This window comes from Odocoileus virginianus, unplaced genomic scaffold, assembly GCF_023699985.2.
Source record: "Odocoileus virginianus isolate 20LAN1187 ecotype Illinois unplaced genomic scaffold, Ovbor_1.2 Unplaced_Contig_6, whole genome shotgun sequence".
In the NCBI taxonomy this organism is placed as follows: Eukaryota; Metazoa; Chordata; class Mammalia; order Artiodactyla; family Cervidae; genus Odocoileus; species Odocoileus virginianus.
In genome coordinates this window covers 2,444,721-2,466,328 of record NW_027224323.1, presented here as the reverse complement: position 1 = coordinate 2,466,328, position 21,608 = coordinate 2,444,721, and the positions used below count along the sequence as shown (strand labels likewise).

General features: G+C 57.8%; 2 protein-coding genes across 2 annotated transcripts; one reads left to right on the top strand and one right to left on the bottom strand.

Moving 5' to 3' along the window:
• Positions 1-9,786: 9,786 nt before the first annotated feature.
• On the bottom strand, positions 9,787-12,675 carry LOC139033872 (uncharacterized). The gene is made up of 4 exons (XM_070463772.1): positions 12,645-12,675; positions 11,294-11,429; positions 10,777-10,976; positions 9,787-10,712 (listed from the first exon to the last, which is right to left on the bottom strand). Exons 1-4 carry the CDS (start codon positions 12,673-12,675, stop codon positions 9,787-9,789), a joined length of 1,293 nt encoding a protein of 430 aa, XP_070319873.1.
• Positions 10,044-20,794, top strand: AKAP17A (A-kinase anchoring protein 17A). The gene is made up of 5 exons (XM_070463842.1): positions 10,044-10,210; positions 12,688-13,465; positions 14,060-14,208; positions 17,144-17,384; positions 18,777-20,794. Exons 2-5 carry the CDS (start codon positions 12,704-12,706, stop codon positions 19,731-19,733), a joined length of 2,109 nt encoding a protein of 702 aa, XP_070319943.1. The 5' UTR covers positions 10,044-10,210; positions 12,688-12,703; the 3' UTR covers positions 19,734-20,794.
• Positions 20,795-21,608: the final 814 nt, after the last annotated feature.

Here is a 21,608-nt window from a genome sequence, read left to right as displayed (position 1 = left end):
AATTGATGATTTTGAACTGTGGTGTTGGAGAAGATTCTTGAGGGTCCCTTGGACTGCAAGGAGATCCAACCAGTCCATCCTAAAGGAAATCAGTCCTGAATATTCATTGGAAGGACTGATGCTGAAGCTGAAACTCCAATATTCTGGCCACCTGATGTGAAGAGCTGACTCATTGGAAAAGACCCTGATGCTGGAAAAGATTGAAGGCGAGAGGAGAAGGGGACGACAGAGGATGAGATGGTTGGATGGCATCAGCGACTCGATGGACATGGGTTTGAGCAAACTCTCTGAGTTGGTGATGGACAGGGAACCCTGGCGTTCTGCAGTCCATGGGGTCGCAGAGAGTCAGACACGACTGAGCGACTTGAACTGAACTGACCTCAACAACACTTCAATACAAATAGATAGATACGAAAAAAAAAAATTCTGGTGCTCACTGTGTAGATATGGGGTAGAAAGACTGTGGCGATTTGAGGAACGCTTTTGAGAAATGATGGAGAAGACAGCAAAGCCCAAAGATACTTGACTCACGTCTGCAAAGAAGGAACAACCACCCTGAAAATACAGCCCAGCTGTGCACGCCTGGAGCAGGGAGGGCCCTCGCTAAAGCGACCTCCTGCTCCAGGAAACACCTTGCGAGTCTGTCTACAATCTTGTGACGGGCCACGTAGGCGATGGGAAGTGTGAGATGCAGGCGGACTTATTGCAGCGCGCTCTAGCCACAGCCTCCACCTGGAAGCTGCCAGCCGGGGTACGGTTTGGCTTCGTGTCGATCGGCCAGGATCTTGTTCTCTGGGCGAACCCCACTGGAGGGCTCTGAGCTCCTCGCCCCCAGAGAAAGTCCCCGTAAGGAGCTTGGGCTACTGCTGCCTGGGCTCCGTGCAGAGGGGCCCTGTCTGCACCAGGAGGCCAGGTTCGGTTCAGCTCAGCTTCCTTCAAGGCCCTGTGGTTCCTCCCGCCTTTGAAGCTCTCATCCTGTTCTCCTAAGGGGACTACGCCCTCACCTCCGCAGGCTGTCTATCACCTCTTGTCATCTTCCTTCAAAGGCCTGCCGTAAATCGTGGCTCTTCTGCGCTTTGCTCCTGTGCAGTGAAGATGCTGTCGGCGTTGTTCAGAGCCGCTGTCATGTCCCACTCCTGGTGACCCCGTGGACTGTAGCCCACCAGGCTCCTCTGTCCATGGGATTCTCCAGGCAAGAAGACTGGAGTGGGTGGCCATGCCCTCCTCCAGGGGAATCTTCCCCACCCAGGGATCGAACCCGAGTGTCTTGCACTGGCAGGCAGATTCTTTATCGTTGAGCTACCAGGGAAGCTCCTGGCTTGTATGCAGTGACAACCTGACCTGACTCAAAGACAGGTCCAAAGCTCCAGTCCTCTGGCCACCTGATGCGAAGAGCTGACTCACTGGAAAAGACCCTGATGCTCGGAAAGATTGAGGGCAGGAGGAGAAGGGGGCGACAGAGGAAGCAATTTATGATGGGGACTTTGGGACACACCGTGTCAGATCCAAACTCCAGGGGAAGACAGAGACTGCAAATATTAGTTTCCTGAACTTCTGGGAGGGGCTGGAAACTAAAGAACAGCCACATGGCTGGTATGTGTTTGAGTACCGATAAATATTGGATGCCGAGCTTCAGGGGAGCTTCCCTGGTAAACAATATTCCATGCATATTGTGACACATTGATGCTGGCGTGAATGGATGGATGGATAATTGAATTGGTGGATGGATGGATGGATAATGGATAATCGAATCAGTGGATGGATGGATGGATGGATGGATAACTGAGTTGGTGGATAGATGGATGGATAAATGAACTGGTGGATGCATGGATGGATGGATGGATGGATGGAGAATCAAACTGGTGGATGGATGGATACTGAATTGGTGGATGGATAGATGGGTGGATGGATGGATGGATGGATGGATGATAAATGAACTGGTGGATGGATAGATGGATGGATAATTGAATTGGTGGATGGATGGATGGGTGGATAATTGAACTATTAGATGGATGGATGGGTGGATGGATAATTGAACTAGTGGACAGATGAATAATTGAATCGGTGGATGGATGGATAACTGAGTTGGTGACAGATGGATAACTGAGTTGGTGGATGGATAGATGGATAAATGAACTGGTGGATGGATGGATGGACATGGACGGACGGATGAATTGAGGGACAGACGCTGGACTAATGGATTGTGCCCAGTTTCTTCTCCTGTCCTGGGGAAGCTCCTCCTATATCATGACCTTTTTCTGCTGTAGGCTCTCCCTGGACTCCTTACCTTATGGGACACCTCCATTAAGGCTGCAGGTGTCTCTGAACTAACGCAACCCGACTGGACTTGCTTGCCTCCTTCCTACTCCAGAGTGTCCCTTCTGCTGTTGGTTTCCTCTGGCCACCTCACCCGGTGGCCAGAGCCTGGGACCTCAGGCTCACTCGTACCCCCGTAATCCAACCGGACACCCCTTGATCAAGCTGTGAGTCCTTCGTTCCATCTTCCTCCTCCTCTCCCCACCTTCGACACGGCAGCCGACTCCACCCGCACCCCACACTGCTGATCCTGGTGTGAACCCTCCTGGGAATGCTGAGTCATGATAACCGTGGGGGATGTCACAGGTCCGCAGCATGAAGTCTTCACAGGAGAGCGTGGGTGGGGGAGGACATCCGAGCCTGACTCAGCGTCGCCGTTACAGTAAGAGCCTCCTCAGCATCCTGTGTGTGCCTGAGGGCTGTCTCCAATGTCAGGTCTCCTGCAGCCAGAAGCATCCACTGCACACACATCTTTGACACCTACAGGGACAGTGCGTGTGCATGCGCGCTCAGTCACTCGGCCATGTCCGTCTCTTTGCGACCCCACGGACTGTAGCCCGCCAGGCTCCTCTGTCCATGGGGTTCTCCAAGCAAGAATACTGGAGTGGGTTGCCATGCCCTGCTCCAGGGGACCTTCCCCACTCAGAGATCGAACCTGCGTCTCCTGGATCGGCAGGCAGATTCTTTACCAACTGAACCACCAGGGAAGCCCCTTGCTTGGGTGTAGTGAAGATTTAACCTGAATCAAAGACAGGTCTGTTTTTGCCTCTACGATGGAGAGTTCCAACTTTGAGGATGTGTGGATGCTTAGTCTGTCAGTTGTGTCCGACTCTTTGCCACCCCATGGACTATAGCCCGCCAGGCTCCTCTGTCCACGGGATTCTCCAGGCAAGAACACTGGAGTGGGTTGCCATGCCCTCCTCCAGGGGATCTTCCCGACCCAGGGATCGAACTTGCATCTCCTGCATTGACAGGTGTGTTCTTTACCACTAGCGCCACCTTGGGGAGCTGCCACACAAACGTACGGAATACAACTTACACATATGCTTTTGTATATCTGCGGGAAAATCATTCCATAGGACGGATTACCAACATCAAGATTGCAGATTCAAAGAGAATGTGGGCACATTGAAAATGGTATGTAATAGAATTTGCCCAGCCTCCTTTGGAAAATCAGATGAATTTGTGCAACCAACACCAGCAGAGCAGAGACTGTATTCTCTGCTGTGTCTTCCATTCGCAGGGTGACTTTTCATTGTGCGGCGTCGTAGTCATGTACGGATGTGAGGGCTGGACCACAAAGAAGGCTGAGGGCTGAAGAATTGATGCTTTTGAGCTGTGGTGTTGGAGAAGACTCTTGAGAGTCCCTTGGACTGCAAGGAGATCCAACCAGTCCATCCTAAAGGAAATCAGTCCTGGGTGTTCACTGGAAGGACTGATGCTGAAGCTGAAACTCCAATCCTTTGGCCACCTGATGCGAAGAACTGACTCACTGGAAAAGACCCTGATGCTGAGAAAGATTGAGGGCAGGAGGAGAAGGGGACGACAGAGGGTGAGATGGTGGGATGGCATCACCGACTCGATGGACATGAGTTTGAGCAAACTCTGTGAGACAGTGGAGACAGGGAAGCCTGGCGCGCTGCAGTCCATGGGGTCTCAAAGAGTCGGACACAACTCTCAACTGAACAACAAAGAGCACGAGAAATTGCATTAAAAGTTCTGGACTAAATAAAGAATTGATCTAACAAGAGACTGAGTTGCAGAGGGCGGATTCCATAAATCGGGACATGTTCGTGGGAAATGACCACGCTGATGCCTTTGCTAAGGATGGATAATTCTTTAGAAATGCTGGCCTCAAAACCAGACCAAAGGCTCAGTATGAGGGAGCTCCCTCCACTTCATCAAGGAGGTGCGTGCGCCACCTGGTGGACACGAGTGGTTCTGATAAAGTCTTGAGATTTCCTGGTGGTAGAGTCCACCCTGCAATGCAGGAGACACAGGTTCAATCCCTGGGTGGGGAAGATCCCCTGGAGGAAGACATGGCAACCCACTCCAGTATTCCTGCCTGGAGAATCCCATGGACAGAGGAGCCTGGCGGGCTACAGTCCGTGGGGGTCCCTCAGTCACAAAGAGTTGGACATGACTTAGCGAGTGAAACAACAAGAAGTCTTGAGAGGCATGGATCTGCGAGGTGGATAGACAGAGGGATGGCCCAATGGGCACATGGAGAGGTGGGTGGCTGGGTGCACAAACAGATTCCCAGATGGATGGATGCACGGACACAGATGGTAGGTGGATAGATGGATGTAGTCAGACTAATGGATGGTTGGATGCACAAATGAATGATTGGATGGATGGATGGGCATACAGATGGATGGATGATGGATGGATAGATGGATGGGTAGATAGATGGATGGATGATGGATGGATAGATGGATAGATGGATGGGTAGATAGATGGATGAATGGATAGATTGATGGGTGGATAGATGGACAGATGGATGGGGGTGGATGTATAATAGATGGATGGGTGGATGATGGATAGATGGATGGATGGATAGATGTATAGATGGATGGGTAGATAGATGGATGGATGGGTGGATGTATAGATGGATGGGTGGATAGATGGAGAGATGGAAGATGGATGGATAAATGGATGGGTGTATAGCTGGACAGATGGATGGGGGGTGGATGTATAATGGATAGATGGATGGGTGGATGATGGATAGATGAATGGATGGATAGATGGATTGGTGGATAGATGGACAGATGGGTGGCTGGATGGATGGATGATGGATCAATGAATGGATGATGGATGGATGGATGGATGGATGATGGATGGAAAAATAGATGGATGAATAGATGGATGGATGGACAGACGGATAGTTAGTTAGATGGATGGGTGGGTGGATGATGAATGGATAGATGATGGATGATGGATAAATGGATGATGGATGGATGGGTGGATGGATAGATGGATAGATAGATGATAGATGGATGGATAAATGCATGGATGGGTGGATGGGTGGATGGATAGATGGATGGATGGTGGGTGGATGGTGGATGATGTATGGATAAATGGATGGATGAATAGGTGAATAGATGGATGGATGCTTAGATGGATGGATGAGTGGATGATGTATGGATGGATGATGGATAGATGGATGGATGGATGATGAATGGATAAATGGATGGATGAATAGTTGGATGGATGGATGGATGGATGGATGGGTAGATGGATGATGGATGGATCATGGATGGATCATGCATGGATGGATGATGGATGGGAAGATGGATGGATGATGGATAGATGGATGAATTGAGTGGATGGATGGATGATGGATGGGTTGTTGGATATGTGGATGGATGGATGGACGGATGGATGAATGGATGGATAGATGGATGGATGGGTGGGTGGATGGATGGATGAATTGAGTGGATGGGTGGGTTGTTGGATGAGTGGATGAATGGAGAGGTGGGTGGACAGATGGATGGATGGATTGCTGGTTGAGTGGATGGATGAGTCAACAGATGTTTGGACAGATGGGTAGATGAGTGGATGGATCCACAGATGGATATGTAGGCAGACAGACAGATGTTGGATGGGGGCTACATGTAGAAACAGCACAGTCAGCTCTGACGGTCATCCTCAGCTCGGTCATCCTCAGCTTGGTCATCCTCAGCTCGGTCATCCTCAGCTCGGTCACCAGTGGTCTGACCAGCACCATCTTGGTTGTTTTAGGTACAATTAATCTTCAGTTCCAGGGTCAGTCTGTTCCCATTCCTCTGAGGCCAGTTCTCAGATCTGTGGCAGCTGATGTCATGGCTACAGCCTGGCCATCACGTTGCTAACCTCTCCTCCTGGTAGGGGTGTCAGTATCTACAAGGCAGCTCACAGGACGTGGCTCAGAGCTTCTACAGCTCTTGTGTGCGTGCTCAGTCGGTAAGTCATGTCCGGCTCTTTGTCAACCGCATGCACTGTAGCCCACCAGGCTCCTCTGTCCGTGGGATTTTTCCAGGCAAGAGCACTGGGGTGGGCTGCCATTTCTGACTTCCCTATAGCCCATCAGGAGGAATGAAAGGTACTTAACTATGCTTACTGAGTCAACTATTATAACTTAGTCTTGCTTGACTGATTTTGGGTGGTTCTGCATGTTCTTACTTCTCCGATTAAACTTATTCTTCAGCTAAAGCTTATTTTACTTTATACAGACAGAAGGCAGGCAGAGGACAGGGGGGACAAGGACCATAGGTTGTTGCTCCGTTTCAAAGGGACACCGGAGATAACCAGCAAACTGCACAGAGCCTGCGGACAGACCTGGAGCAGATCTTTCCTGGGGGAACTCGGAAGGAACCAAAATGCACCCACGCCTTGATTTCAGACTTCTGGTCTCCAGAACAGCGAGGGCGTACATTTCTGTTCTTCTTGGGGTAGCAGGTTACAGCAGCCCTCGGAAACAAATGGAGTGATAAGATTTAAGCACAGAATGTAAATCATTGTCTGCATGGGGCGGAGAGGCACGATTTACTGTGGTTGGTTGTTGTTCAGTCGCTAAATCGTGCCCAAGTCTCTGTGACCCCATGGACCGCAGCACGCCAGGCCTCCCTGTCCTTCACCATCTCCCAGAGTTTGCTCAGATTTATGTCCATTGAGTTGGTGATGCCATCCAACCATCTCATCCTCTGTCGCCCCCTTCTCCTCCTGCCCTCAATCTTTCCCAGCATCAGGGTCTTTTCCAATGAGTTGGCTCTTCGCATCAGGTGGCCAAAGTATTGGAGCTTCAGCATCAGTCCTTCCAATGAATATTCAGGGTTGATTTCCTTTAGGATTGACTGGTTTGATCTCCTTGCTGTCCAAGGGACTCTCAAGATAGTTCGCCAGCATCAATTCTTCAGTGTTCAGCCTTCTTTATGGTTCAACTCTCACATCCATACGTGAGTATAGCTTTGAACACAGGCCTTTGTCGGTAAAGTGATGTCTTTGCTTTTTAATATGCTGTCTAGGTTTGTCATAACTTTTCTTCCAAGGAGTAAGTGTTTTAATTTCATGGCTGCAATCACTGTCTGCATTGATTTTGGAGCCCAAGAAAATAAAACCTGTCACTGTGTCCACTTTCCCCCATCTATTCGCCATGAAGTGATGGGGCTAGATGCCATGATCTTAGTGTTTTGCTGTGGTTACTGATGACTTAATGTCCATATGCTTATTCTAGATGTATTCATCATGTATGGCTGTGTAATAAATGACTTCAGACTTAGAAGCTTTTAAACAACAGACATTTGTCATCTCCCAGTTTCCCTAAGTTGAAATCCAAGCACACATTCCTAACAGGGTCTTCTCCTCAAGGGCTCACAAGCCTGAGATCAAGCTAATAACCAGGGCTTGGGGGGGGGGGGGTCTCTCCTTTGGGATGTGGGACTCTCTTCCAAGCTCAGTGATTGTTGGAAGAATTTCAGTTTCTTGTATTGGAGCATTAAAAACTTCATCACCCAGAAGCCACCTGCCAATCCCTGGCAAGTGGTCTCTTTCCACTTTGCTTCCTCGAAGGCAACCAGGCTGTGTTTCTGCCATTTCAAAGCTTGCTGACCCCGACACCTGATTAGGTCAGGCCCACCTAGACTACCCTCTTATTTCATTAACTTGACAGCATCGATACCTTCACCACTCAGAAGCCACATGCCAATCCCTGCCAAATGGCTTCTTTTTCCACCAGGCAACTGGCTTCCTTGAAGGCAACCAGGCTGTCTTTCTGCTGTTTCAAATAGTTTGGACCCCGACACCTGATTAGGGCAGGCCCACCCAGAATAACTTCTCATTTCATTAGCTTGATCTACAGATGATAGACTTTAATTTCAATTGTATAATTCCTTCAGCTTTGCAATATCACCCTGGAAGTGATAGTGCATCCTATTCCCATTCCCCGTCATGCTCAATGAGAGTGAGATTTACATACCTGGCATTTATCACTCCTCAATAGAGGATTAAGGTTACAGGTCACTGGGGACTTTGTTTTTGTGTTTCTGGGGAACATTCCATGGAGGGATATTTTGCTGAAAAATGTAAAAGGACTTTCTTTGAATATTTCCCAGATTATTGCAATCGTCTCTGAGTCTTGCTGGTCCCAAAGAAGTGAGTATCTCATGTCTTAAATCACTTTGCTAGGTAATTGGCAGTTTCCATATTTAACAGGTCTCCAGGGGTATATTTTTGCCTGAAAAATCTCAGGAACAGAGGAGCCTGGTGGAGGCTACAGTCCAAAGGGCTGCAAAGGGCCGGACATGACTGAGCAGTGGGTTGCCATTTCCTTCTCCAGGGGATCTTTCTGACCCAGGAATTGAACCCAGGTCTCCTGCACTGCAGGCAGATTCTTTACCGACTGAGTTATGAGGGAAGTCATTTTATTTATACCATAAAATGACCCAAATATATTATTACGCATAGGATATATATTTACACGTGAAGTTACACAAAAGTTCATTATTTTTGAAATGGGTTATATATAACACGGGCTTCCCAGGTGGCATAGTGGTAAAGAATCTGCCTGCCAATGCAGGAGACACAAGAGACACAGGTTTGATCCCTGGGTCAGGAAGATCCCCTGGAGGAGGGCATGGCAGCCCACTCCAGTATTCTTGCCTGGAGAATCCCACGGACAGAGGAGCCTGGCAGGCTACAGTCTATGGGGTCGCAAAGAGTCGCAACTGAGCGACTGAGCACACACATATATAACACATAAAGTGTATTATATGTTTATATTTTACATATTAAGCAATTTAAAATAATAAAATGCATTGATGTATATCAAAAATATAAAATAATAATTATGCAATTTGTGTTATTTTCAGATATCCTTAAAAATAAGCCTGAAATAAATGTCAAAATGCAAAAATTTTCAATATTAAAACACTAGATATTTACACTAGCACTTTATTACATAAGTATGTGTAGTTACATTATGGGAAGTGAAAGTTGCTCAGTTGTGTCTGACTCTTTGCAACACCTATAGTCCACGGAATTCTCCAGGCCAGAATACTGGAGTAGGTATCCATGCCCTTCTCCAGGGAATCTTTCCCAACCCAGGGATTGAACCCAGGTCTCCGGCATTGCAGGCTGATTCTTTACCAGCTGAGCCACCGGATAAGCCAAGAATATGGGAGAGGGTAACCCATCCCCTTCTCCAGGGGGTCTTTCCCACCCAGGGATCCATCCGAGGTCTCCTGCATTGCAGGCGGACTCCTCATCAGTGGAGCCACGAGGGAAGCCCCGTTACATGATATGATGTTACATTAGAGCATAACATGACAATGTCATACAAGCCAACCGTACTTATAAGGAATAAAATCAGTAGTTAATAAAAAATACGTATTTATCGTAGTTCATAATGAAGTGATATTAGATCTCATGCACGACGCCTAACTATTAACAGCAGTGTACGGCAAACAGCCGGCCTGAGTCCCGAGTCTGGCGCCTTCACCCTGCAGGCCCAGGTGGGGCCTCTTCCTGGACCTGAAAACCTGTAACAGGGTTGGGGGCGGGGGCGGGGCGGGGCGGGGTGGGGGAAGGGCGCGGCGAGCTCGCGCACGCGCACCGCAAAGCCCGGGCCGGCCAGCCCCGCCCACCGCCGCCCCGGAAGTCCCGCCTCTCGGGGGCGGGGCCATGGCCAGGAGGAGAAACCTGGACCCGCCGCGCGGCCAGCTTCCGCGGGCCCGAGCGGCGGAAGCGGAAATGCGTCACAGGGGCGGGCGGTGGCGGCGGCAGAGGCGGTGGCAGCGGGTCGCGTCTGGGGCGCCTCCTGCGGACGGTGGCGGCGGCGGCGGCGCCGGGCGGGGAGGCCGGGCCTGCCGGCGTCGTCGGGGGCCCGCGGGAGCGCTGGGACCAGGGCGGCGGCGGCCTGGTACGTGGACGGGGCCCCGCCCGCCGGGCGCGGGGAATCCCGGGGTGTCGGGGGGCCGGGGTCTGCCGGGGCCGGGGAGTCGGGGAGAGCGGCCCCGCGGGGCGGGCGGCCGGGACGCGGGTCTCGTGGGCCTCCGGGCTTCGGGGGTCGGGAGCCTTTGAGGGGTCTGGGAACGGGAGGCCTGGGGGTGACGGAGAGCTGAGGGCCGAGGGCTGCGGGGGTCTCCCGGGGCGGGCAGGGCGGGTGTCTCGTGGGCCTGCGGGCCTGGGGGTGACGGAGAACTGGGGGCGGGGGGCGGCGGGGGTCTCGTAGGCCTGCGGACTTGTGGGCAGGGAGCCTGGGGGCGCGGGCTTTGGGGGTCGAAACCCTTTGAGGGGCCTGGGGGTGACGGGAGTGCGGGGGCCGGGGTCTGCGGAGGTCTCCCGGGGCGACCGGGGCAGGGGCCTCGTGGGCCTGCTGACTTGGGGACGGGGGCTTCGGGGGTCGAAAGCCTTTGAGGGGCCTACGGGTGACGGAGAACCGGGGGCCAGGGGCTGCCGGGGCGCGGATCTCGTGGGCCTGCGGACCTGGGGGCGAGGGGCCTGGGGATCGGGGGCTGCGGGGGTCGGCCGGGGCGCGGGTCTCCTGCGTCTGCGGACTTGGGGGTGGGGGGGCCTGGGGACTTGGGGGCGCGGGCTTCGGGGGTCGAAAGCCTTTGAGGGGCTTGGGAGTGACGGACAACCAGGGGCTGCGGGGATCTCCCGGGGGTGCTGAGAGCGGGGGTCTCCTGAGGGGGGAGCGGCGGAGGGGACAAAGCCGATTGAGCAGAAGAGGTGAGGTCACCAGTGAGCTGCGTATGGGGGCTGGATTGGTGGACAGGGCCCGTGCAGGCGAATCGGGGTCCACCAGGGTCGCAGGTAAGCAGGCTGTACCGGGGCGGGGGGTGAAGCTAGGGGTTACTGGAGGTTGGAGGAAGTTACCGGGACCACGGGGAGGCTGGGGAGAGAGAGAAGGCGGGAGATGGGGTGGTGGGGTGAGTATTTGGAGGGTGGAGGCGATGGGGATCGTGTAGGGGCTGCCTGGGGTGTGTTGGGGGGGTGCAACCGAAGGGGCTGGGGGTCGTCCCCAGGGTGCAGGGGCAACTGGGCCACCAGGGGAGATGGGACTCTCCAGGGTTCCTGGTAGGCAGTGGGCTTCCGGAGTCTCTGACTCAAGCCCTCTCTGAGGTCTTCGAGGTTTTCTGCGGGTGGAGGGAGCGGGGCTGTTGCCACTCCCAGCCCCGACTGAGCCCCCTCATGGTGCCCCAGACTCCGGCAGGTGGCCCTTCCTCCAGCTGGGATCCCTCCACCCCAGTCCCTGCGGCTTCTCCCAGGTCTGGGGGTGTGTGTCTGCTTAGTCGCTCAGTCGTGTCTCTTTGTGACCCCCTGGACTGTAGCCCACCAGGCTCTTCTGTCTGTGGGATTCTCCAGGAAGGAATACTGGACTGGGTTGCCTTGCCTGCCCTCCTCCAGGGGATCTTCCCGAACCAGGGTTGAACCCTGGTCTGGGTAGGAAGCTCTGAGAGGCATCTGGGAGGCGGGCACAGAGCCCAAGGCCACCTCCGTTACTGTTTGTGTCCACGGGTCAGGTTTGGCCCTGCTTTGCGGAAGCAGGCACCGGTCCGACCGGTAGGGAGAAGCTGGCTGAGGGGGAGGAGAGTGCAGTCAGCTCCCTGTCCGCGGCTTCCGAGAGGCTGCACGGCTTTGATGGTTTTATCTGGGCACAGAGAACGTGCTTCTGCTCGCAGTGGAGATACTGAAGTCAACGGTCCTCAGCCGCTTTCTCAGCCTGAAAGTTCCTTCCTGTTTCTGCGGGCTTCCCCCTGCACAGACCTTCCCAGGTGCTTCTGGGGGCTGTCCCTTCCCCAGTGGGGCATCTGCAGCCTCCAGTGGAGGTGGCCTGTCCCCCACACCCCAAGGGCAGGGGCCCCGCCCATCTGGGCTCCCGCCACCCCAACCCTGGTGGAGCTGCCTCCGGGTATTGGGGGCAGCTCAGTGCCGAAGGAGGCTTGGGACAGGCAAGTGTCCCTAAAAGTTTTGCAAACCCAGTTTTTTTTCCCTGCATTTGTGTAACCTGATTAAAAGGGCCCACATCTCCAGGGCTGGGGCTTCCCTGGTGGTTGAGGCAGCAAAGCATATCTGCCTGCAATGCAGGGCACCCAGCTTTGATCCCTGGGTCGGGAAGGCCCCCCCCCCCCACTGGAGAAGGGAACAGCAGCCCACTGCAGAATGCCGGAGAATTTCACAGACAGAGGAGGCTGGTGGGTCACGGTCCACAGGGTCGCAGAGAGTCTGACACAAATGAGCGACTCAGCCTGAGGGGCCTTCCCCGAGGCAGTGACCAGTGTCAGGCACGCAGAGGGCTGACGGGCCTCCCTGCCCCAGGCCGCGTGCTGGCAAGCCTGGGGGCAGGACACCCGGCCGGCCGTGAAGACGCAGCGTGCGCATCTTGTGTTTCAGGCCCAAGGTCCCGGCTATGGCCGCGGCCACCATCGTGCACGACACGTCTGAGGCGGTGGAGCTGTGCCCGCCCTACGGCCTGTACCTGAAGCCCATTACGAAGATGACCATCAGCGTGGCGCTGCCGCAGCTGAAGCAGCCAGGCAAATCCATCTCCAACTGGGAGGTGATGGAGCGGCTGAAGGGCATGGTGCAGCACCACCAGTTCTCCACGCTGCGCATCTCCAAGAGCACCATGGACTTCATCCGCTTCGAGGGCGAGGTGGAGAACAAGAGTCTCGTCAAGTCCTTCCTGGCCTGCCTGGACGGCAAGACCATCAAGCTGAGCGGCTTCTCCGACATCCTTAAGGTGCGTGCCGCCGAGTTCAAGGTCGACTTCCCCACGCGCCACGACTGGGACTCCTTCTTCCGCGATGCCAAGGACATGAACGAGACGCTGCCGGGCGAGCGGCCGGACACCATCCACCTGGAGGGGCTGCCCTGCAAGTGGTTCTCGCTGAGGGAGTCGGGCTCAGAGAAGCCGAGCGAGGAGGTGCTGGTGCGCGTGTTCGAGCGCTTCGGCGAGATCCGCAACGTGGACATCCCCATGCTGGACCCCTACCGCGAGGAGATGACGGGCCGCAACTTCCACACCTTCAGCTTCGGCGGCCACCTCAACTTCGAGGCCTACGTGCAATACCGCGAGTACGCGGGCTTCATCCAGGCCATGAGCGCGCTGCGCGGCATGAAGCTCATGTTCAAGGGCGAGGACGGCAAGGCCGTGGCCTGCAACATCAAGGTGCGGGGGCATCCGGAGGAGGGGGCGGCGGGCTGCGCCCCGAAGGGCCTCGGACACGGGGAGGGCCGCCTGGGGCCCCACGCTGCGGGCGCAGAGTCTGTGTCTCAGGAAACGTGGGGAGAAGGGGGCACTCTCGCAGCCCCAGCCAGGCGACCCCCAGCCTGCCTTGAAATGAGACGGCGGTTTGCAGCATCATGGCCGCGGACTCTGGTTCGTGCTGGCTTCCCATGCCGCCCTGGTGGAGGAGTGGGCCCCTTGGGGCTGCGAGCTGGGCCCGAGTGCTGGGTGGTGAAGGCAGCTGGCCATGGAGTGGAGGGCGCCCTGCTGCAGGAAGGGGAAGGGGCCACGCTCTGACGGGCACCGGGGCAGGCAGGACTGGCCTCTGGGCGTGCTCATGTTTCCAGCAGAAGGGGCCCTCCTGGAAGGGGTGGGGTCCTGAGCGCTCATTTCGAGCCTCCCCCAGCCCCAGCCCCAAGGTCCCTCCGGTCCAGGGCGTTTGGGGGCCTGCTGTCTGCGGTGAGCCTGGGGCAGGCCGCCTGGCGGGCGCACGACTGTGCGAACTCGTTCTAACCCTGCCCCGTCCTGCCTCCGAAGGTCTCTTTCGATTCCACCAAGCACCTGAGTGACGCCTCCATCAAGAAGCGGCAGCTCGAGAGGCAGAAGCTTCAGGAGCTGGAGCAGCAGCGGGAGGAGCAGAAACGGCGAGAGAAGGAGGCGGAGGAGCGGCAGAGGGCGGAGGAGAGGTGCGTGCTGGGCTCCGCGGGCCACGGCGCGCGTGTGCGCGTGTCCCCTCAGACTCTGCGGCCCGCCCCCAGGGCATCGCCCGCTTGGGACCCGCCCCCGCGCCGCCAGGCACCTGGCCTTCCCGCCAAGCCCCCCTGGGCCCCGTGCACGACCCTGCTGACACGGACATGGAATTTTTGTCCACGTTGCAGGTTTTTTGCGTTCAGGCTAAAGCTGCTTTAAAGTGAAGTAGGGATGTGAGGGCGTTGCGGCTTTTCCCGATAAGAGACGTTTAGGAGCCCTGTAAAGTAACTGAGGTTCAGGCGTCTTGGGTCACTGCCGTCTGTTTCCGCTTTTATGTTCTGGCACTAGTGGTAAAGAGCCTGCTTGCCTGCCAGTGCAGCAGAGATAAGAGAATTCAGGTTTGATCTCTGGGTTGGGAGGACCCCCTGGAACTGGGAGATGCAGTCCACTCCAGTCTTTTTACCTGGAGAATCCCATGGACAGGGGGCCCTGGTGGGCTGCAGTCTGTGGTGCCCCAGAGAGTGGCACAGGACTGAAGGGACTCAGCACAGCGCGCTGTGAGCTATCCAGGCGGGCTGGGTTTTGGAAAGGGAGCAGTTCTGGGACTCATCACAGTGCGTTGTGAGCTGTCCAGGCGGGCTGGGTTTTGGAAAGGGAGCAGTTCTCGGTTCTCCATCGTGACTCCTGTCCCTGGGAGTTTCTTCCCCGCACTTGTCTGGGTGGGCGATGGGCAAGGTTTCTCTCTTGTCCACAGAGCGTTAAGTCTCAGGTGAGCGTGGTCCGGGGTTCATTCCTCCCTGCCTGTGTGTGTGTCTGGGCTGACCTGACTTGGTGTCGCTCTGGCCTCGGGGCCCTGTGTGTTTCCCGTTTGGTTCCGATGATCACTGACGCAGATTCAGGCCTGTCTCTGGGGTCGGCGCTTCCCCTCTCTGCCCCCTGAACCCAGTTCCAGGGCGGCAGGTGCCAGCGATGCTGCCGGCCTCCGTGCAAGCAGCCGGTGAGGGTGTGCACGGGGGCCGGGGTTCAGGAGCCCTGGAGCGAGGCCGGGGCTGCAGGGGGGAGACGCCCGGAGAGGGCGGGGTGTCCCGGCCGCGTCCTGGTGGCGGCCCGCGTGACGGGGGCCGTTGGGACCTCCCACTGGTGAGGCCCGGGGGTCGGCGTGCCCAGCGCAGGCAGAACCGGGGAGCGCTGGCGGCATGCGGGCCACAGGCCCTGGTCCCAGGCAGGCCTTGCCCTCTCTCTCCCACGATCGACCATGCCTGCCGCCCCTGAGCTGGGCGTCACAGAGGTTCCTCTACGGCCTCTCTGATGTCTCGGGACACGCGCTTCCCTCCGCCTTCACGTTGATGTCGGGAAAGCCGCCCTGACGGTGCCTTTGAGTTCAGGCAGCAGGGGGTGTCCTGGTGGGGACTCCAGCTCATAGCTGGTGGGGGGGGGTACCTCCAGTGTGGCCAAGGAGGCTGGGCAGGGCTTGCCTGGGATGAAATGGCCTGCGGGCGCCCGGGAGGTCCACGGGTGTGCAGGGCTGTGTGTCCAAGCCCAGTTGGCCTCACTGTTAGCCTGCAGGCCGGCCTGGGGGCCTGGGCGGCTGTCCCTCGTCACGGGCGAGTGAGTTTGGGTCCTTCGCTGCTAATGAGGTACAGCGTGGCCTGCGACATTTATGTTCCTGGTCATGGGCCCTTAGCTGGACAGGTGAGGGCCCTGGGCGCTCAGGGCCCCTGGGCGGCAGCTCCTCACCAATCCCTGGTGCGGGAGACCTTCCAGTGTGTGGCCTCCTGGACGCCAGCGTCCTCGCGAGCTGCCTCACTTCCCTGCATGGCCTGACCTCCACGACTGGAGCTTGGGTCCTCCGGCCTCCTTGTCCGTGCTGTTTCTCTGCTGACCTTGTTCTTCTGCCGAGTCTCCTTCCTGGCCTTGGTGTCCCCGTGCCATGTGCTGTCCAGGGCGGCCTTGCCTCTCCGCTCTGCCCGCCCTGCTGCTGACCTGAAGGTTAAGTCTGAGGGGGTGCGAGTGGTCCGTGAGGACACACTCATTGGTCTTCCTGCCCCTGGAAGTCTGGATCCCCCCCAGTGGTGCTGGGGTCCTCGTTACTGTGTGTGGAGAGGGTGCTGTTGGGTCTGAACTGGCCAGCATGGCGCGGAGCCAGCACCGTCCCCAGGTGGTGTCTCCGTGGTGACCTCACAGGGTTTCCGCAGGCGGTGTGTGCTATGGGGGCTCCTCCATCGGGGGACAGCCCCCTCCCCGAGCAAGCCCGTTTGGCTGTGTGTCACTGAGCGTGTGCCTTTTCTTCAGGTCCTCATGAAAGCTCGTGCAGTGCGTGCTCTCGGGGGCGTCCCGTTGCTGGGTGCTTCTGGAAACTTCCTGCCACTGGGTGCATTCCTGCTCCCCTCCAGCTCTGGGGCTGGGTGCTCAGAGTGGGAAAGCCCAGGGTGGGGGTCTCTTGTGCAGTGGGAGCAGGCCTTGTCCAGCGTCCTGGCTGTGCCAGTGTGGTGCCAGTGTTGAAGGGGCTCCTCCCTGCGCCACTCCCAGTTCGTCTGCTGTGGTCGCTGCAGGAGCAGGTGATCTGCTGAAAAACTCCGCTTCCCAGGCGTCCGCCTGTCCGTGCGTGTGTTCAGGTGCATGGGCTGGGGTCGAGTTTAGCCAGGCTGTCCCTGGAAACACGGGGTGAAGAAGCCTCGCCCTCCGCGCCCCTCGCTCCTAGGGTCCTCGGCCGCCGCTGACATGTCTGTGCGGACAGAGCGCTAAGGAGCCGAGCGCCGCGATCGCCGGCCCAGGCCACCTTCCTAGACGGCCCCTTGGCCCTCATGGAGTCCGCGTGTCTCGCCCGCCAGCGCCGCGCTCGCAGACCCAGACCCGCCTCCCACGCGGCCCTGCGATCGCGGCCCAGGCCGCACCGCTCTCACAGAGCCCGCGTGTCCCGCCCCCTCGCAGGAAGCAGAAGGAGCTGGAGGAGCAGGAGCGCGAGCGGAAACGCGAGGAGAAGTTGCGGCGGCGCGAGCAGAAGCAGCGGGACCGCGAGCTGCGGCGCAGCCAGAAGAAGCTGGAGAAGCTGCAGGCGGAGGAGCAGCGCAAGCTGCAGGAGAGGATCCGGCTGGAGGAGCGCAAGCTGCTGCTGGCACAGCGCAACCTGCAGTCCATCCGGCTCGTCGCCGAGCTGCTGAGCCGCGCCAAGGTACGGGAAGCCCCGCCCTCGGGAAGCTCCGCCCGGGGAAGCCCCGCCCACAGGGACTGCCAGCCTGTAGGGATGTCCCACCCATGGGGAAGTCCCGCCCACAGGTATGGGGAAGCCCCGCCCACAGGGGCTGCCAGCCTATTGGGATGCTCTACCCTTGTGGATGCCCCGCCCATGCGTTGCTGCCAACCCATAGAGATGCCCTACCCTTGTGGATGCCCAGGTACTCAGACAGGCTCGGCCCTTGGGACGCCCGGTCCCGAGGGACGCCCCTCGCTGGCACCTGGCTCAAGCCCCGGGGTGGCTTTCGTCGCGGGGACCGTGGTTGCAGCGCCCCATGTCGCCCCGGACCCGGGCTGTGCCTTGAGGAAGCGGCAGCGCTGTGGGTCCTGGTCCCCGTGCCCGGACGGCTGGGGACCGTCTTGACGGCTGGCCCCACAGCCTCAGGGTGGCCGGGCTCCTCCAGGGATGTAGTGACCCCCGCCTGGCTCCGCGATTCTCCCTGTGCTGTGGCCACGGCGCCAGTATCCCCCAGGCCAGGCGACCCTGACAGCTCGGCAGGACGGGGCGGAGCCCAGACGAGGCGCGGTCCTGGGAGCCTGGCCGTGCGCCCGCCCCCACCGCCGCGAAGCGGGCGGGTCCCTGCTGCTCAATGCGGGTAGCGCGCGTGGAGCCCGGGCAGACCGCGCGCCCCGCAGGTCAGGGAGGCGCAGGGCGACCCTCACCTGACGTCTGGTTACAATTGTGAGCAGTCTGCGGGAAGGAGAGCGGGGTGCGTGCCGAGACCTGTGGCCGTGTGTTCTTGTTGCGTGGTGAACACTGAAGACCTTGATCAGGCCGGGCCTCCGGGCCTCCCACACCTACGCGGGATGTCAGCTGCCCGCGCCATAATCTGGGGCCCACGAGGCAGGGAGCGGGCCCTGGCCGCCCTCGAGGCGCCCCCCTACCCAGGGCTGTGCCGAGGAGGTTTGCCGGGCTTGCTCCTGGCTGACGATCGTGGCCTCCCAGCGTCCCACTTGGAGGGGCCCGGGCTGCCTGAGAGGCGTCCCCCCGTCCCCCACCCCGGTTGTGCAGAGGAGCTTTGCCGGACGTGCTCCTGGCTGACGATCGTTGCCTCCAAGTGTGCCACCCGGAGGGGCCTGGCCCCCGATAGGTGCCCCTCCCCAGGGTGGTGCCGAGGAGCTTTGCCAGGTATCCCGGCTGACATTCGTGGCCTTCAAGCGTGCCACCCGGAGGGGCTAGGCGCCCTTGCCCAGGAGCTTGCTCCTGGCTGACCGTCGCGGGACCCCCGGTGTGGTCGGACCCGGCGGGCCGCGCTCCAGCTGGGCCGTCCTCGGAGCGCCCGCCTGCGCTCAGCCTGGCTCAGGCGCCGCCGCCCCCTCTGTCCCGCAGGCCGCGAAGCTGCACGAGCAGGAGCACAGAGAGGAGAGCCTGCGGCTGCAGCAGCTGGAGGAGCGGCGGCGGCTGCAGGAGGCCGAGCTGCGGCGCGTGGAGGAGGAGAAGGAGCGCGCGCTGGGCCTGCAGCGTCGGGAGCGCGAACTGCGTGCGCGCCTGCTCAGCCTGCTCCTCAGCAAGAAGGCGGACGAGCCGCGCGCCGCCGCCGCCGAGCCGGGCACCGCCTCCCCTGCCGACCTGCTGCGGCCAGTGCTGGACATCCTGCACACTGTGTCGGCCTCGGCCGGCGCCGCGTCCCGCGACCGGGAGCCCGCGCTGCAGCCGGCCGCCCCCCAGAACCTGAACGGGAGCATTGCCGCCGCCGCCCCCGCCGCTGCCCAGGAGGAGGCGGCCCCGAGCAAGGAGGGGCAGGACCCTCGAGGCCCTGACGACGGCCCCTCGGAGAAGAGGTGCCCCGCCGTGCTGGCCTGCATCCCGGACAACACCCAGCAGCCCAAGGCTGCGCCCGCCGCCTGCGAGCCGAGCGTGCCCCGGAAGGACGTGCGCTCTGAGCAAGACAAGTGCAACCGGGAGCCCAGCGGGGGCGAGGGCCGGGCCGGCGGCGGGGCGGGCCGGGACGACGGCGGCGACAGCGAGCACAGGCACAAGCGCGAGCGCAGCGCGCAGCGGCGGCGGGCGGGCAGCCGCGAGGACGGCAGGCCGCGCAAGGAGCGGCGGGCGCACCGCAAGCGCTCGCACCAAGGCCGCAGCGCTAGCCCCGAGGAGCGAGGCCGCTCCCGCAAGTCCCGCAGCCGCAGCCGGGAGCGGCGGGGCCGGCGGGAGAAGAGCCAGAGCCGTGGCCGCGAGCGGGACCGCAGGGCCAGCTCCAGCCGGAAGCGCAGCCGCCACCGGCGGGGCGACGACAGGCCGCGCTCGGGCTCCGCCGGCCGCCACCGCAGCGCCTGGAATAGGTAATGCAGGCCGCGCGCGCCGGGGCCGCCTTCCCAGACACCGGCCGTGCCGCCTGCGCCCGGAGCGTCCTGGGGAGGAGCACACAGCTCCAGGCTTTCCCGTGCCTCCAGGGAGGCGTCTCGGCGAGGAGCGCACGGCTCCCGGCTTTTCGTCCAGACTTCGATCCAGGCCGCGGCCCTACTGCGTTTACCTCGTGATCACAAGCTTTGGTTTCTCCTCAGACTTGATCCAGTCGCTTTAATGTCGCTGGTCCTCCTGGATCAGGAGAAGCGCAGGGGGCTGCGAGCCTTGAGCATCGGAGAGCCAGACGGGCGCCCCCAGACCCGCGGCGCGGCGTCGGGCCACCCGCAAGGAGACACCGTGTCCTGACCTCACGGGAGCGGAGCCAGGCCGCGGTGACGGAACATTGCGGGTTCCAGTCCGGCAGCCGCGGCCCCACCGGGCATTACGAACACAAAGCCTCTCACTGGAGGTCTTTGGTTTGTTTTTTTTATTTTTTTCTGTTTTTTTTTTTTTGTTTCGTTTCCCCCTCCTTTTCTGTAGGGTTAATGTATCGGGAATGAAGTTTGGGTGGGATGCCAAAGGCAAGTGTCTTAGTAACACGTTTAAGTTACCGGAGAGGAAGCTGCGTGCTCAGAAACATGGAAATTCTTTACGGGCGTGGGCTGGTGCAGAAGGGATACAGAAGGGTCCCAAACACACTTTCTGCAGGTTAAAGTCATCCAACATCCAAGAGAAAAAGTGTCAAGTGGTACACAGGGATCCCAAACATCTACTTTTTACAAATCAGCATAAAACAAACAAAAAGCAGGTTGGTTTAAAATTAGCTTTCGTTTCTAGTCAAGGTTAGCCTGTGTGGTTTTTTTAAGAAGCCGTTTTGCTAAGTTATTTTTACTTGGAACGTTTCAGACTTAAGGCTGCAAACTTGTTAAATTTTATAATTGTTGGCTTCTCCAAGGGAAGCTCAGAAATACTTAAAAATAGCTGTAATGTCCACCTTAGGAAAGAGGGTGTTTATTCCAGTTTGCATTTTTATGGTAAAATAAAATCTTTTTTCCAATGAACTCATGTCTCCCTATGTGGGGTTTTTTTGTTTTCAAGTTCTTTAGGCTGTGTCACCAGTTGAGCATAATCTAGCATGTTTGAGATCACTTGGTCATTTGTTCATTTCACATGCTGTTACTGTGCTAAAATAACTCCCTAGAGGAAAACATGGGTCCTGAGAGGCATTTGATTTGTTTGCAAGTGGAAGTGTTAATCACTCAGTCAGTGTCCGACTCTTTGCAACCCTGTTTAGCGAGTTCACAGAAGCAATTTTTGTTTTAAAGCTACAGTGCCATCTTGAAAAAACTGGAAAGAAAGGGGTTCTTTTCTAACCTCGAGGTAGTAGGTAGCTGCTGGTGCCCCTGCAGGGACCCTGGTTCTGAGAGAGGGGAGACTGAGTCAGTAACTCGTGTCCATCTCTTTGCCAACCCATGGACTTGTGCACGCTCACTGTCTCCCAGGATTGGCTCAGACCCATGTGCATTGATCTGTGACGCCATCCAACCATCTCATCCTGTGTTGTCCCCTTCTCCTCCTGCCTTCAATCTTTCCCAACATCAGGGTCTTTCCCAATGAGTTGGCTCTTTGAATCAGGTGGCCAAGTAGTGGAGCTTCAGCTTCAGTCCTTCCAGTAAACATTCAGGACTGATTTTCTTCAGGATGGACTGGTTGCATCTCCTTGATGTCCAGGGGACTCTCAAGAGTCTTCTCCAACACAACAGTTTGAAAGCACCAATTCTTTGGCGCTCAACTTTCTTTATGGTCCAACTCTCACACCCGTATGTGACTACTGGAGAAGCCACAGCTTTGACTATATTGGCCTTTTACCGGCAG